This window comes from Coregonus lavaretus (assembly GCF_964263955.1).
Source record: "Coregonus lavaretus genome assembly, chromosome: 18".
NCBI classification, from domain to species: Eukaryota; Metazoa; Chordata; class Actinopteri; order Salmoniformes; family Salmonidae; genus Coregonus; species Coregonus lavaretus.
In genome coordinates, this window is record NC_140005.1 from 31,561,966 (window position 1) to 31,576,151 (window position 14,186).

At 41.9% G+C, this 14,186-nt stretch overlaps 1 protein-coding gene across 3 annotated transcripts in view; it reads left to right on the forward strand.

The window, feature by feature from the left end:
* The window catches only part of LOC311145882 (ral GTPase-activating protein subunit alpha-1-like), a 98,732-nt gene that overhangs the window by 5,155 nt on the left and 79,391 nt on the right, over nt 1-14,186 (forward strand). For all 3 annotated transcript variants that reach the window (XR_014614640.1, XM_084182241.1, XM_084182240.1), the window contains exons 2-7: nt 4,386-4,496; nt 4,640-4,689; nt 8,143-8,200; nt 8,771-8,814; nt 9,050-9,227; nt 9,503-9,618. Coding sequence is in view for 2 of the 3 variants with exons in the window: in XM_084182241.1 (XP_084038367.1) it covers nt 4,386-4,496; nt 4,640-4,689; nt 8,143-8,200; nt 8,771-8,814; nt 9,050-9,227; nt 9,503-9,618 (557 nt within the window). In the remaining variant the exon portion in view is untranslated. The remainder of the gene's footprint in view (nt 1-4,385; nt 4,497-4,639; nt 4,690-8,142; nt 8,201-8,770; nt 8,815-9,049; nt 9,228-9,502; nt 9,619-14,186) is intronic.

Genomic DNA, 14,186 nt, shown 5'->3' on the forward strand with positions numbered 1-14,186 from the left:
TTCAGGCATGACGCCACACATGATGTGTAGCCTATGCTCAGTCAGTGTTTCCCTTAGCTTAATCAACATCCAGGGCTTCTTTAAAGTAAATGTCCAGTGTTTCCAGATTTCAATGAAATATGATGTACAATAAATAAGAATGTGAGTGAAATAGGTTTCCTTCTAAAAAATTGCAATTAAGTATGTCAAAAAGCAGCTTTTCTGTGTTGGAATGGTGTGGGCGAACCCCAACAACAGAATGGTGTGGGCGTATACCAGTCATTAAAAATATTCATGCGAGTAGACCGCTCATTGGCCAGCTAATCCTCCTCAGGAGGATGACATCATCCTCTGAGGAAATAGCACGTTTTTTGTAAGTGTTTTTTTCCCCCCTCCAATTTATGCTTTGGCCACATGAGTATAGGATGTGTCAACAACATTTGGGTATGCGTTAACAGAATATTAACTTTTAAAAGTGAGATTTTCACTGGACAGTTACTTTAACCAACATCTTCAATTAAAATAAACCAAAAGAGGGGTGGGGGGTCTAGTTATTATTAAATGTGGATAATTTCAAGCAGCTGTAGGCTAAACATTATGGCAAATGGCAAGTGGTAGCCTAACTCACAACAATATATGCCTGTCTGTGTCTTTGGGAATGAAGAGTTGATAATGTCAAGTCAACGCCCTGTCCTTTTATTGCCCTTTATTTACAGTCAGATGCTGCTTAATTCTATTAGCCTATCAGAGAGCAGCTCTAGACATCGGTGGACATCACGCTACCAAAATTAGGCTGTAACTATCCAATGCTCTCAATATTATTATTATTAGGATATCTTGAAGTTAGCTATTTCATTAAATGAATGATGCCCTCTTCTGTTGTGTATGGAACTACCATATTGTGTGTCCCAAATGGCACTCTATTCCCTATACAGTGCAGTACTTTTGACCAGAGCCCTATGGTAGTGCACTGTATAGGGAATAGGGGGGCATTTGGGGGCAGCCATAGTGTTGTGTCGGAGCCAGGCACTGGTCTGGATGCATCATTAGCTTTGAATGGCCCATGGTACTAGTACCACCACCATGTCAAAAGAACAAATCCAGACAGACAATGTGTATGGTTGGACCCAGTCAGTGTTCCCAATCACAGTAGTATGATCACGTGCTATAGACGGAGGCTTGGCATAGTTCAGTGCTGCTGATTACATTCTTCATGTAAACATAACCAGAGATTAGCCTCCTAAGTGTTCTTACCCGCCTGATGCTGCTCTCTTCCACACACTGTATGCTTCCCAAATGGCACCCTATTCCCTATAGTGCACTACTTTTGACCAGAGCTCTGGGTCAAAAGTTGTGGATAGGGTGCCATTTTAGATGCAGCCACTAGCCTATCTGATAAGGAGACTTTTCTCTTCCGTGTGTTCTATTTTGGAGCTGGAATAGTGGTTCTGCCTGCTGCTATCTCAGAAGAGAAAGTAAACAAGAACATGTCCCCTTCCCTTCCCCAAGCTAGGCTATTGTTCAGGACAGAGCAGTTCTGGCACACAACTGGGCCAGCTGAGGAAGCTGGATTACGAGAGAGGGGTTCCGTTTTAGGATTCTTTGGATGTGTGTCTGTGTGTTAACTTCAGTTTGGTAGATAGGTCATATTCCTATTGACAAGATTACTGTCTGACAAGTGTAGCTCTTCAGCCAGGCCATGTCAAAATTAGTTACTAGTGTCACCTTTGGCCCAAAATGTTTTTTTTTCTTCATGTTGGTTTGGTTGGATATGTCTCAGCCGTTCTTTGTCCTGCACCAGTCTCAAACTGAACCTCCATCCGTCCTGGCTTTTCTATGAGGGAACGGAAGGCTTATGGCCCAGAGGAAGCGACAGCAGGCTGGTCATGGGATGCGCTGAGCGGTGTTGCAGTGATGGAGATGGACTGTCATAGAGAGCGGCGTTAGGGTTAGGTTGTTTAGAAGAGGTGTCTGAGCTTTGTGTAATGTTACTGTAAGGGTAGCCTACACATATTGTCTTGTGTTTGGCTGCAGTTCAGAGCCTGTCCCATCAGTTATGTGAGATATGCGCCATAGCCCTTAGAGGTCAGAGAAGAGCTCCTGGAGCCTGTCTGTGTGTGTGGCACCAGTGAGGGAGAGTTTCCAAAATTAGTCCTCAAGAAAAATTGGTTCTCAACTTCTGAGTCACTGCTATAGGCCTAGTATTTTTCTAATGATTCAGACAAGAGGAAATAAATAACTGTTGGAAGTATCTTACAAAAGGTTTGCTAAATCACACATCCTCTCTTCCTGTCTCTCCCCTGACTCATCCATCTTCTCCTCTGGTCTGTTCAGGATTACAGGGGTAAATCATGTCACGGAGGATTTAAAAGCATCTTCCCTGAGATTCTCCAGTGTTCAGTAAGACTGGAAAGAAAGGGAGGACACATTATTCCATGTGTCTCCCTGTTCCTGTTCTGTTTTCACACTGGCAGGCTTCTCGACACTGTCTTGGCAACGTCCTCCACAAGACCCTCCCTGGCTGATTAGTGTGTAAATGAATTAAGAGTGGGCAGCAGGCAGATCCTCAAGGCTAATTCAATAACGTTGTTCTACTGACCAGCCGACGCTCAGCCAGGGGTCAGAAGCCTCTGAGCGTCTCTCCCTATTGTGTGTGTGTGTGTGTGTGTGTGTGTGTCAGGGTTTCCGTTAGCAAAATGTGGCACCGGACATTTGACTGACAGCATTTTAATTTACTGGACATTTGAGAAATGTACCTGACACATATGCATTGTGCTCAGAATGACAGAAATCACATTTTAGATAATGGTAATTCATATTAACAGAACATGCAAGTCGAGGATGCAATAATGTGCGGTCCTTCTTACCGACTTCTGATGCGCACTTTAAAGATAATAGAATAACTGTCCACATTTACTTTTTCTCAGCCAACAAGATGCGTAACGAACAGCAAAGTCACTAGCCTCTGTCAATGTACTATCCCCCATAGTAGAAAAGTGTAGCTATTCTATTAGTCAGCTTGTCGAGAAAGACATTCCAAACAGACTGGGACAGTTGTGGGGTGATAGCCTAGATCCCAAATTCATCCAACCAGTAGGCCTAGGCTACATAAAGAAAAGTTAAAAAGCAATGAGTCTGGTGCAACAGATCAGAACGTTTAGCTTAAAATGTTGATAAACTATTATTTATTTACATAAGTGTAGCAATGCGCACAAGGCAATAGGGTTTGCGCGAGAGTGTTCGTTCCATAATGCAATTAATGGGAAAACACAGTTGTCAAAGCACCGCGCATACCAGCTGTTTCCTGTGACCGAGATGAAAAGATCAGTTAGAAATGTAGAAAGGGGGGAGATCCAATATGCAACAACTAGCATGGGTTGCTAATATAACTAGGATTGTGCATTTGGCTACTGGACAATAAAATAAAGTTGATATAAAATAATTGCCTCCACGGATATGGTCTGATTTTGGCTAGGCTAATTTGAAGCAATGTAAGAAATGCCTCATAATATGTAGTAAAACGTTCAGGTTTCAAACAATTAAATATATGTTTTCAAAATGCGTACTGCCTCCAGCTCATTGCAAAGTGGTGTGTGACGTGCTAATGAAGTCTACCTTCCGTTGCCTATGCATTTGCTGTTTTAAGATGCTGTAAGCAGCTCTTGCACTCTCTGACAGATTTTCCGCTCAGACTCTATCTTTATGCTGTACTTGTGTGATAAATAAGAGCCTACATAATGAATATACTGTAGCCTACAGACACGCCAATTTAATTCCACAAAATTATGCAAATGAACCTATAGACCGATAAGCATGACCAGTCAAATGTATTTCCATTAGTGAATAGGCAACAAATTATTATTTCGCAATGAGATTGTTTTCTTCTTCTCTCTGACAATTGACCGGTGGCGATTTTATTTTTTGGCTTTTCAAAAAGAAAAAAGAATGTCCAAAAGCCAGCTATTACTGGCTAACGGAAACCCTGGTGTGTGTGTCCACTCAGACAGGACAGTGCCAGGGGTCAGGTGCCTTTGAGTTTTCCCCCCAATTATCACCGTCCATCCGAGTTTGTGTGTCACATGACAGACTGTAATTAGTGTGTGTGGAAACACTCGTCGGTCAGTTGCTATTCTCTGAGCATTGGCTGAAGACTTCAAGGTCACATTGCTAAGTGTTTATTGTCCACCATCAACACTGCTGTTGTTGTGGAAGTGTGTTCTTAATTTGGGTTAATAGCCCCTCCAGGCGGATAGCTCTGAGGTGAATGATAACAGGTGGAAAAATGACTGAGAAGAAGCAGTGACTGGCTGACTCCACTTTTGAAGTACAGTTCTAGCTACAGTAGGGCCACAAGCTTGTCCTGACCATGTGACCTGACCTGTCTCTCGCTCTCTCTCTCTCTGCAGAAAATGCTGAGTCGGGGGATCTGAAGCACTTCTTTGACCAGTACTACTCTCACATCTACTATGTGTTCTTTGAGAACTTTGTCACCATTGAAGTCAGTCTCAAACAAAAAGGTGAGAATACAAGGTCAATAATATCTGGTTGGTTGGCCTGAATGTTATTTTCACAGTATTATTACAGGATTCTTTACGGTCGCTAGTCATTGTGACACAGGTATTGTTTCAGCCACTTCCTCACATTCACTTCTCTTTTGTAGGTCACAAATCGCAAAGGGAAGAACTTGACTCCATTCTATTCATATTTGAGGTAAGATGGTTACTTCTGCAATATTGAGAGGTTGTTTTAAATGAGTGTCACAATTCTTGAGAGTGATGGCATCGGACTTGATTGGTCGATAATACACAGAATTCATAAAAAGTAGAATGTAGTAGGTGTAACGGAGGGTTAGCCTAAGCAGGTTAGTGTGAAGGCTACTGTAAATCAGAGATTAGGGTGCTTCTGAGTGTTTTCTAAAGTTGTCTTGATAACTCCTCAATCCCCGTGTGTGAAATATCCCCCAGACCTTGAGTGTGGAGTCATGGAAACACACACATATATACAGGCGTGTGCCTGGCCACGGGATGTTAGTAGACTGGAGGCCAAGTTCACTGAGGCCTCAAGGCTGTAGCAAGATGTGCTGTTTTAGATTTCAAGGATCATTTTAGCTCAGGGGCCACATGGAGGAAAATCTATTCCCAAGTGGGCCGGACCGGAAAAATCATGGTATATATAACTTAAAAACAACAACTTCAGATTGTTTTCTTTGTTTTAATACGATCAACATACAACATAAAGCTGGAGCCTGAGGACAGTGTGTCCAAAATAGTACAAGCACAACATCACTATTAATCATAAAACACGTCAAGTTTATTTGAAAATTCTAAAGAAAAAGAACACACAAACACACAATGCCTCAGTGATTAACAGAACTGTTTCACAGATCACAGAACTATATCAGGGTGTCATTTCTCAGGCAGAAATGTAGATAAAAATAATGAAATCCTGTTCCCCAAACAAGTGCAAGAACCACAGAGTCAATAATAGGTTAAATATACAAATAAAAGAAAATCAATTAAAAACAATAGCACATCAACATAAAAACATATAAACATAAATCTGAAAGCGTTGCTCAAACTCCCGTAACAGTCCCGTTATTTTATCTTTGAACGGCTTCATGTCTGCCACATGTTGGGTCGCGCACACATTTTTCAGACAGGGGAAGTGAGCTGCAAGTTGCGTCTCCCACAATGACAGCTTCAACTTGAAAGAACGTATGCTGTCATAATACTGCGTGACAACTTTGTTGCGCCCTTGCAGCTGTTTGTTCAAGTTATTCAGGTGCTCTGTAACATCCACCATAAATGCAAGGTCCGGCATCCATTCTGCGGAATGAAATTCTAACACTGGTTTGCCCTTTTCTTCCATGAACTGTTCAAGGCCATAGATGTGGTCTTTCTCTCTGAGAAGGCTGTCAAACTGACGGTGATTCAGGCTTCTGGATCGGATGAAATTAACAGTTTGGATGACCACCTTCATGACGTTATCCATCTTTAATGACTTGCAACACAAAGCCTCCTGGTGCAAAATACAGTGAAAAGTCAAAAAATCACGTCCTCCATTTGCAGATTGCACTTTCTCTCTGAACTTTGTCACAACGCCTACTTTTTTCCCGATCATTGAGGGCGCACCATCTGTAGCCAGGCTGACAGCGCGGGACCAGTCCACTCCGACCCTGTCCAGCGCGCCGACGAGTGCGGTAAAAATATCAGCTGCTGTCGTTGTATCTGTCATCGGCACCAACTCCACGAACTCCTCGGTGACGGTCAATGTGTCATCAACTCCGCGGATGAAAAAATGGCCAGTTGTGCAACATCTGTAATGTCCGTGCTTTCATCAATTGCAACCGAAAACGCAATAAATGACTTTACTTTTTGCTTCAACTGTCTGTCCAAATCCACTGAAAGATCGGAAATCCTGTCTGCAACTGTGTTTCTTGTCAGGCTGATATTTGCAAAAGCCTGCCGCTTTTCAGGGCACACAATCTCCGCTGCCTTCATCATGCATGTTTTTACAAATTCACCCTCACTAAATGGTTTTGAAGCCACTGCGATTTCATTAGCAATGAGGTAGCTAGCTTTCACTGCAGCGTCACTGATGTCTCGGCTGTGAGTAAACACAGACTGCTGTTTCTTCAGACCCGCCAACAGTTCATTCACCTTCTCTCATCTCCGCTGTCCTTGAAAGTTGTCATATTTGTCGGCATGAAGACTCACATAGTGGCGACGAAGGTTATATTCTTTCAGCACTGCAACATGCTCTGAACACACCAAACATACAGCTTTCCCATTCAATTCCGTGATTAAATAGGATTACCATTTTTCTTGGAACACTCTGCACTCTGCGTCCACTTTTCTCTTTTTTGACAGAGACATATTGGGGCAATGAGGGTGCCAAAGCATATAATGTTAAAAGTAGAAGCCGTAATAAATATCGCGGGCAAAACAAAGTAGCTCATTGGCTGCACGTGCTTGACCTACTTGCTCTGCCCCGGTATAAACAGTTTGCTTGCTTAACACAATTGCTATTGCGCCATCCAGTGGACGCAATTGGAACAGCAGTTTATTTTATTGAAAAATTGCAGCGCATTTTTATACTTTACAATTTTTTTAATTTTTTTTTAATCATCTCGCGGGCCGGATTAAACCCGTTTGCGGGCCTGATCCGGCCCGCGGGCCGTACGTTTGACACCCCTGATCTAAATGATCCCACCGCGCTCTCTCTCACTCTCTCTCACACACACACACACACACACACACACTTTGATAATAAGTATTTAAGATGACTTAGTTGTTTAAGGCACTTGTGTGATATTTATTTATAGACCCAGACAGTGAGCTGATAGGCAGGTTTTTGGTCCAAACAAAATGGGTCTGTTTGCCAAACAGCTAATGGCCTTTTATCAGTTGACATGGGGTGTGAATGAGTCATGTGGCATTTCATCTTCATAGTCTCCTTACAGGGAGGACCAAGTCCACATGCTGCAGTTGAGCTTGCAAGTAAGCATTTCACTGTGCTGTTTAACACCTGCTGTATCCTGTGCACGTGACAAATAAACTTTGAAACCTCACATTTAAGGCCACTGCCAATGTGACATTTAAAAAAGTTTCCCTGAGAGAATTGAGTGTCAGAGTGACTGGGCTTAAGTACATTTACATTGTAGTCATTTAGCAGATGCTATTTTCCAGAGCGATTTACAGGAGCAATTATGGTTAAGTGCCTTGCTCAAGGGCACATCAGTAGATTTTTCACCTAGTCGGCTTGGGGATTTCAACCAGCGACCTTTCAGTTACTGGCCTGCCGCTCTTAACCGTTAGGCTACCTGTTTCGGGTGTTGAAATGTGTGGGATTAGACAAACTATTGTAATGTAGGATTATGTTCACCCCTCCCTAGTCTTTCTTTCAAATATTTCCATGGGTAGGTGTGTCTTCACCTCACCTCTCCCAGGTTGCCTCATGGTCTTCTTTATATTGAGTCAGAGATATCTACCGCTTGGCTGGTTACCTCATCCATAACAGAGAGGCGAGGCATCTGACGGACTACTTGGATAATTGCCCATATATTCCACAACGAAGATGGATTATTTTGTTTCAGCACGGTAGTAATACTGACACTGGCCTTCATACCGTTTCTGACTATTGTATTCTATGTTCTGTTTACAGAAGATTCTTCAACTCCTACCAGAGCGAATACAGGGTCGATGGCAGTTCCACAGCATAGGTACATTTATACTAGGCCCTTGTGCATGTTGTGCCATTGTGAGTGTGGACGTCTTTATCAGCTAACGGTAAGTGTGTGGGAGTGCGTGTGTTTTTTTTCTCTAGGTTCTACCTCAGGATCAGACATTTGGTCCCATCATGTGTTTGAAATCAGGTTAAGCCAGTTAAGTGTGTATCGGGCCCACACACTCCTCCCTTGCCAATGTATGTCTTAGTTCTGACTGTAGCTACATGATCTCCTACATGATTTGTAACATGCATTTGGAGTGAGAAAGGAAGGAGAATAGTGCCCTGCGCTGCCCTCTCCTCACCCCTCCACTAGGTGGTCTCTCCTTTTCCACTGCACTGAGGCCGCTGTGCAGTTGGATACAAAGGCCACCCAGAGAAAGCCAGAGAATGCCAAGGACCTGGGGATGAGGGTCTCCCAGGTCTGACCGAGTACTCTGACATGTGCTGTAGTACTGGGGGCGGGGCGGGGCTGGTCTGGGGCTGGGTGGGTGGGTGTGGTTAGGGCTGGGTGGCTGGCTGGTTGTTGATATTCAGGGTGATGTGAATTGTTGTCTCCGCACAGGCCTCATCCTGAAGAAGCTGTTGCACACTGGGAACTCTTTAAAGGTACATCAGATTTGTCCTTCACTCGTCAGTAGCATCGCCAGTAGCCAACCTGCCTCTGATTGGTTCACAAATTTTGTTTTTGTAGTAATCTTCCTGTTTTTCTGTTCTCTTCATATTTTGCAATGGTGTTGACTGCTATGGGTATTTGGTAATGGTATGCTCATAGAAATAGACTCACTAGAGTCGATTTCTATGAGTATGTTCCTGACGGTGTCTCTCTCTCTCTCCCCTGTAGATTCGAAGGGAGGGTGTGCGTCTGTTCTTGCTATGGATGCAGGCCCTGCAGGGTAACGCACTGAGAGAGCAGCTATGGATCTTTGCCTGTCTGATCCCTGGCTTCCCATCCCCTCAGTCAGAGCTGGGCCCCCGAACCCTGGACAACCTGGTCAACCCCCCTCTCAGCCTCCAGGAGAGTCAGTATTAATGCTTTGTCTCTACACCTTAATGCTTTGTCTCTACACCGATCACCTTGCTAGTGACTAGTTAATAGGAAGAAGCTTGAGGTTGACTGTTCTGCAACCCAACAAATATTTCAGATTCAAACTCGTATGGGCAATTTCAAACTTAATGATCATTCAGGCACCCAATTATTGAACACACAACTGTGGGTGTACCTCTCAAGGTGTTGATTCTGCTGCTTTCATTCCTCTCTCCTCCTTTCTCTTCCCTCCTTCTTCCATTCCTTCAGCTCAAGTGACTCCAGAAGAGATCAGTCCCCTGGTTCCTCCACAGTCAGGGGATAAGGGCCAGGAAGACCTCACAGGATACTTTCTAGAGGCTCTTCTGAAATACATGGTAAACCAGGTACTCTTCCCTTCATTACTAACACTGCTAACATGCTTGGCGTGGATGCAGCATTACCTACTACCTACCAGCAAGCCTTTTGACATGGCCTTCTGTGTGTTTGCAAGTGCAAACGACCATAACCCCATGAAAAGTGGCTTACATCATTTTAAGTCAAGCAGTACATTTCAGCAGTACTCAAGACTGAAACAGGATTAACAACATAGCTCATATGTATAGCTTTTTTCCACATTATTAACGCGAGCTTGTGGAACGGAGTTAAGAACGTGCCGTAAACTCACTTCACAGCTAGCTTGAAATGTCACGGATGGAGCCATCCAGTCAGTACCTTTTTGGGTGGCTCAACCCATTGCAACGTTGTCAGGGGGATGGTCCTGTGTGTTGCGAAGCAGAGGATCACTGGTTTGAGCTCAGTTTGGGGAGGTTGGACAGTAGAATAAGCTAAGCTGTTAGAAACACACTGACCCCCATTACATGTTGCATCTGCATGCTTTCACTGCAGTGCACTGTATGCTGACACACTCACTGAGCTAACGGCTGAGCTGCTTTCTCTCTCCCTGGCTTTCCCAGACAAAGCCTCCTCTCACTGCCTGTCTCTGTTATTCTCTTTGTTAACAGTAGTCTCTTGTTGTGTTGAAGGTGATTCTCATGAAACCAGTTTTAACCATGGCAGTAGCAAATTGAGTTAGAAAACCATGAAGCATCTGCAACAATCAACTATCATTCTGAAGACTAGGATGCTTAGTTTATGGCACAGTGTCTTATTTTTAAAAATTTTTACATTTTCACCCCAAAATCTCATTACCGAAATGCGTCCGGATTAAATTCTAAAGTTATTTTATACAATTATACTTCAGAAAAAAACTAAGTTATTTGAATAAAACACCAAATATGTTGCTGTAGTTTGTCCATAAATCATACAAATTGTATAGTAGTTGAAGTTTACATTAAACTATAATATTTAAGTAAAGTCAGTTTCTCATTACGTAACACTTTTTCAAGTTGCTTTATTTTTTTGATAAAGTTTTATTCACCTGATGCATCATCTAGAGAAGTAGTCATTTTCTAGAGAAGAAGTTCATTTAATTTCTTCACTTATATGCCTCCAGAATGAGGATCTTATTCTCAAACACCCCCTTTACGACACTTGACCTTCTCATTATCGAATTGACTAAAAAGATCAGATTGGGAAAAACTTAGAGAACCATTACCTTACCAACATGGAGGCATGATTGGGCTTTAGTAATGTGGTCAACTGTTTGCTGACTGATAATGGCTGTCTCCTATTACTTTCAGATTGAGCGAAGGGCCTCTCATTACCGAAACACAACTTTCTCATTACTGCATAATCTTAAGGTTCGTTTCGCTAATAAGAACCTTAATTTCGTTAATGATAATAATCTAATTCTAATAATGTATAGTTAGTGGGTGTGCTGTGCTGGTAACTTCAATTATTTACTAGGACAACTGCTTACACCTATTGTATAGATTTGTTTGTACAAAATCGTGATTTGATTAAGTAAGTGTTGTCAATAAATATAGGTGTATAAACCTCATTTAATTGACTTAAAGCCACAATCTAGAGTTTGTGTTTTCAGCAAAGAGCAACCCCACCACTAAAAGGAGGATATCCCCCATTTTGACCTGTACCCACTTACCTATACTGTTTATTGATATCCCAAGACAGTTTTTGGTCCATATCCCATATATTTAGATACTTTATAGGCATATAATGTTATGTCATTTGCCCGTAGGATCCCATTAAATTTAGAAATACATCTAAAATATCTTAGGACCACACATATCTACGTCCTAATAGACCAATATTACCTGTAAAGACCTTGGAGAAATTACTTTTTTGAAGAAAGTCACTTTTTCATACTTAATTCCACTTTTTACTTTTGAAAATACATGCACATACTTATGCTAAAATAACAAATGCTACAGTTTGATGATGTATTGGGTTACTGAAAAATGTAACATATGCTTTATTTTGGCTTAATCTGAAAGTGTCTTTTGTTCTTTATCCAAAATGTGTAGATAAAAAGATCATGTCTACACAGGTTATTATGACAAACAAGACTCAGAAAAGGTTATGTGTTGCGGTAATGAGAGAAATTACAAAATACATTTTAATAATTCGATTTTAAATCTACACTGAACAAAAATATAAACGCAGCATGCAACAATTTCAATGATTTTCCTGAGTTACAGTTCATATAAGGAAATCAGTAAATTCATTAGGCCTTAATCTATGGAATTCACATGACTGGGCAGGGGCGCAGCCATGGGTGGGCCTGGGAGGGTGGAGGCCAACCCACTTGGGAGCCAGGCCCACCCACTGCAGAGCCAGGCCCAGCCAATCAGAATACGTCTTTTCCCCAAAAATGACTTTATATTACAGACAGAAATACTCCTCAGCACCCCCTCCCCCAACTCCGATGATCCCGTAGGTGAAGAAACCGGATGTGGAGGTCCTGGGGTGGCGTGGTTACACATGGTCTGCGGTTGTGAGGCCGTTTAGACGTAGTGCCAAATTCTCTCAAATGACTTTTGAGGCGACTTATGGTAGAGAAATTAACATTCAAGAGTGTGCAAAGCTGTCATCAAGGCAAAGGGTGGCTATTTGTAGAATCTCAAATATAAAATATATTTTGAATTGTTAACACCTTTTTGGTTACTACATGATTCCATATGTGTTATTTCATAGTTTTGATGTCTTCACTATTATTCTACAATGTAAAAATTAAGAAAAACCCTTGAATGAATGGTAGTGTGTGTGTGTGTGTGTGTGTGTGTGTGTGTGTGTGTGTGTGTGTGTGTGTGTGTGTGTGTGTATATATATATATATATATATATATATATATATATATATATATACACACACACACAGTTGAAGTCGAAAGTTTACATACACTTAGGTTGAAGTCATTAAAACTCGTTTTTCAACCACTCCAAAAATATATTGTTAACAAACTATAGTTTTGGCAAGTCGGGTAGGACATCTACTTTGAGCATGACACAAGCAATTTTTCCAACAATTGTTTACAGACAGATTATTTCACTTATAATTCACTGTATCACAATTCCAGTGGGTCAGAAGTTTACATACACTAAGTTGAATGTGCCTTTAAACAGCTGGGAAATTGGCTTTAGAAGCTTCTGATAGGCTAATTGACATAATTTGAGTCAATTGGAGGTGTACCTGTGGATGTATTTCAAGGCCTACCTTCAAACTCAGTGCCTCTTTGCTTGACATCATGGGAAAATCAAAAGAATCAGCCATGACCTCAGAAAAAAATTTGTAGACCTCCACAAGTCTGGTTCATCCTTGGGAGCAATTAACAAACGCCTGAAGGTACCGCGTTCATCTGTACAAACAATAGTACGCAAGTATAAACACCATGGGACCACGCAGCCGTCATACTGCTCAGGAAGGAGAAGCGTCTCCTAGAGATGAATCTACTTTGGTGCGAAAAGTGCAAATCAATCCCAGAACAACAGCAAAGGACCTTGTGAAGATGCTGGAGGAAACGGGTACAAAAGTATCTATATCCACAGTCAAACGAGTCCTATATTGACATAACCTGAAAGGCCGCTCAACAAGGAAGAAAAGCCATCAAAAAGCCAGACTACGGTTTGCAACTGCACATGGGGACAAAGATCGTACTATTTGGAGAAATGTCCTCTGGTCTGATTAAACAAAAATAGAACTGTTTGGCCATAATGACCATCATTTATGTTTGGAGGAAAAAGGGGGTCGCTTGCAAGCCGAAGAACACCATCCCAACCGTGAAACACGGGGGTGGCAGCATCGTGCTTTGCTGCAGGAGGGACTGATGCACTTCACAAAATAGATGGCATCTTGAGGAAGGAACATTTTGTGGATATATTGATGCAACATCTCAAGACATCAGTCAGGAAGTTAAAGCTTGGTCGCAAATGGGTCTTCCAAATGGACAATTACCCCAAGCATACTTCCAAAGATGTGGCAAAATGGCTTAAGGACAACAAAGTCAAGGTATTGGAGTGGCCATCACAAAGCCCTGACCTCAATCCTATAGAAAATGTGTGGGCAGAACTGAAAAAGCGTGTGCGAGCAAGGAGGCCTACAAACCTGACTCAGTTACACCAGCTCTGTCAGGAGGAATTGGTCAAAATTCATCCAATTTATTGTGGGAAGCTTGTGGAAGGCTATCCGAAACGTTTGACCCAAGTAAAAACATTTAAAGGCAATGCTACCAAATACTAATTGAGTGTATGTAAACTTCTGACCCACTGGGAATGTGATGAAATAAATAAAAGCTGAAATAAATAATTCTCTCTACTATTATTCTGACATTTCTCATTCTTAAAATAAAGTGGTGATCCTAACTGACCTAAGACAGGGAATTTGTACTAGGATTAAATGTCAGGAATTGTGAAAAACAGAGTTTAAATGTATTTGGCTAAGGTGCATGTAAACTTCCGACTTAAACTGTGTGTGTGTGTGTGTGTGTGTGTGTGTGTGTGTGTGTGTGTGTGTGTGTGTGTATATATATATATATTTTTTTTTTTTTAAGTCAAGT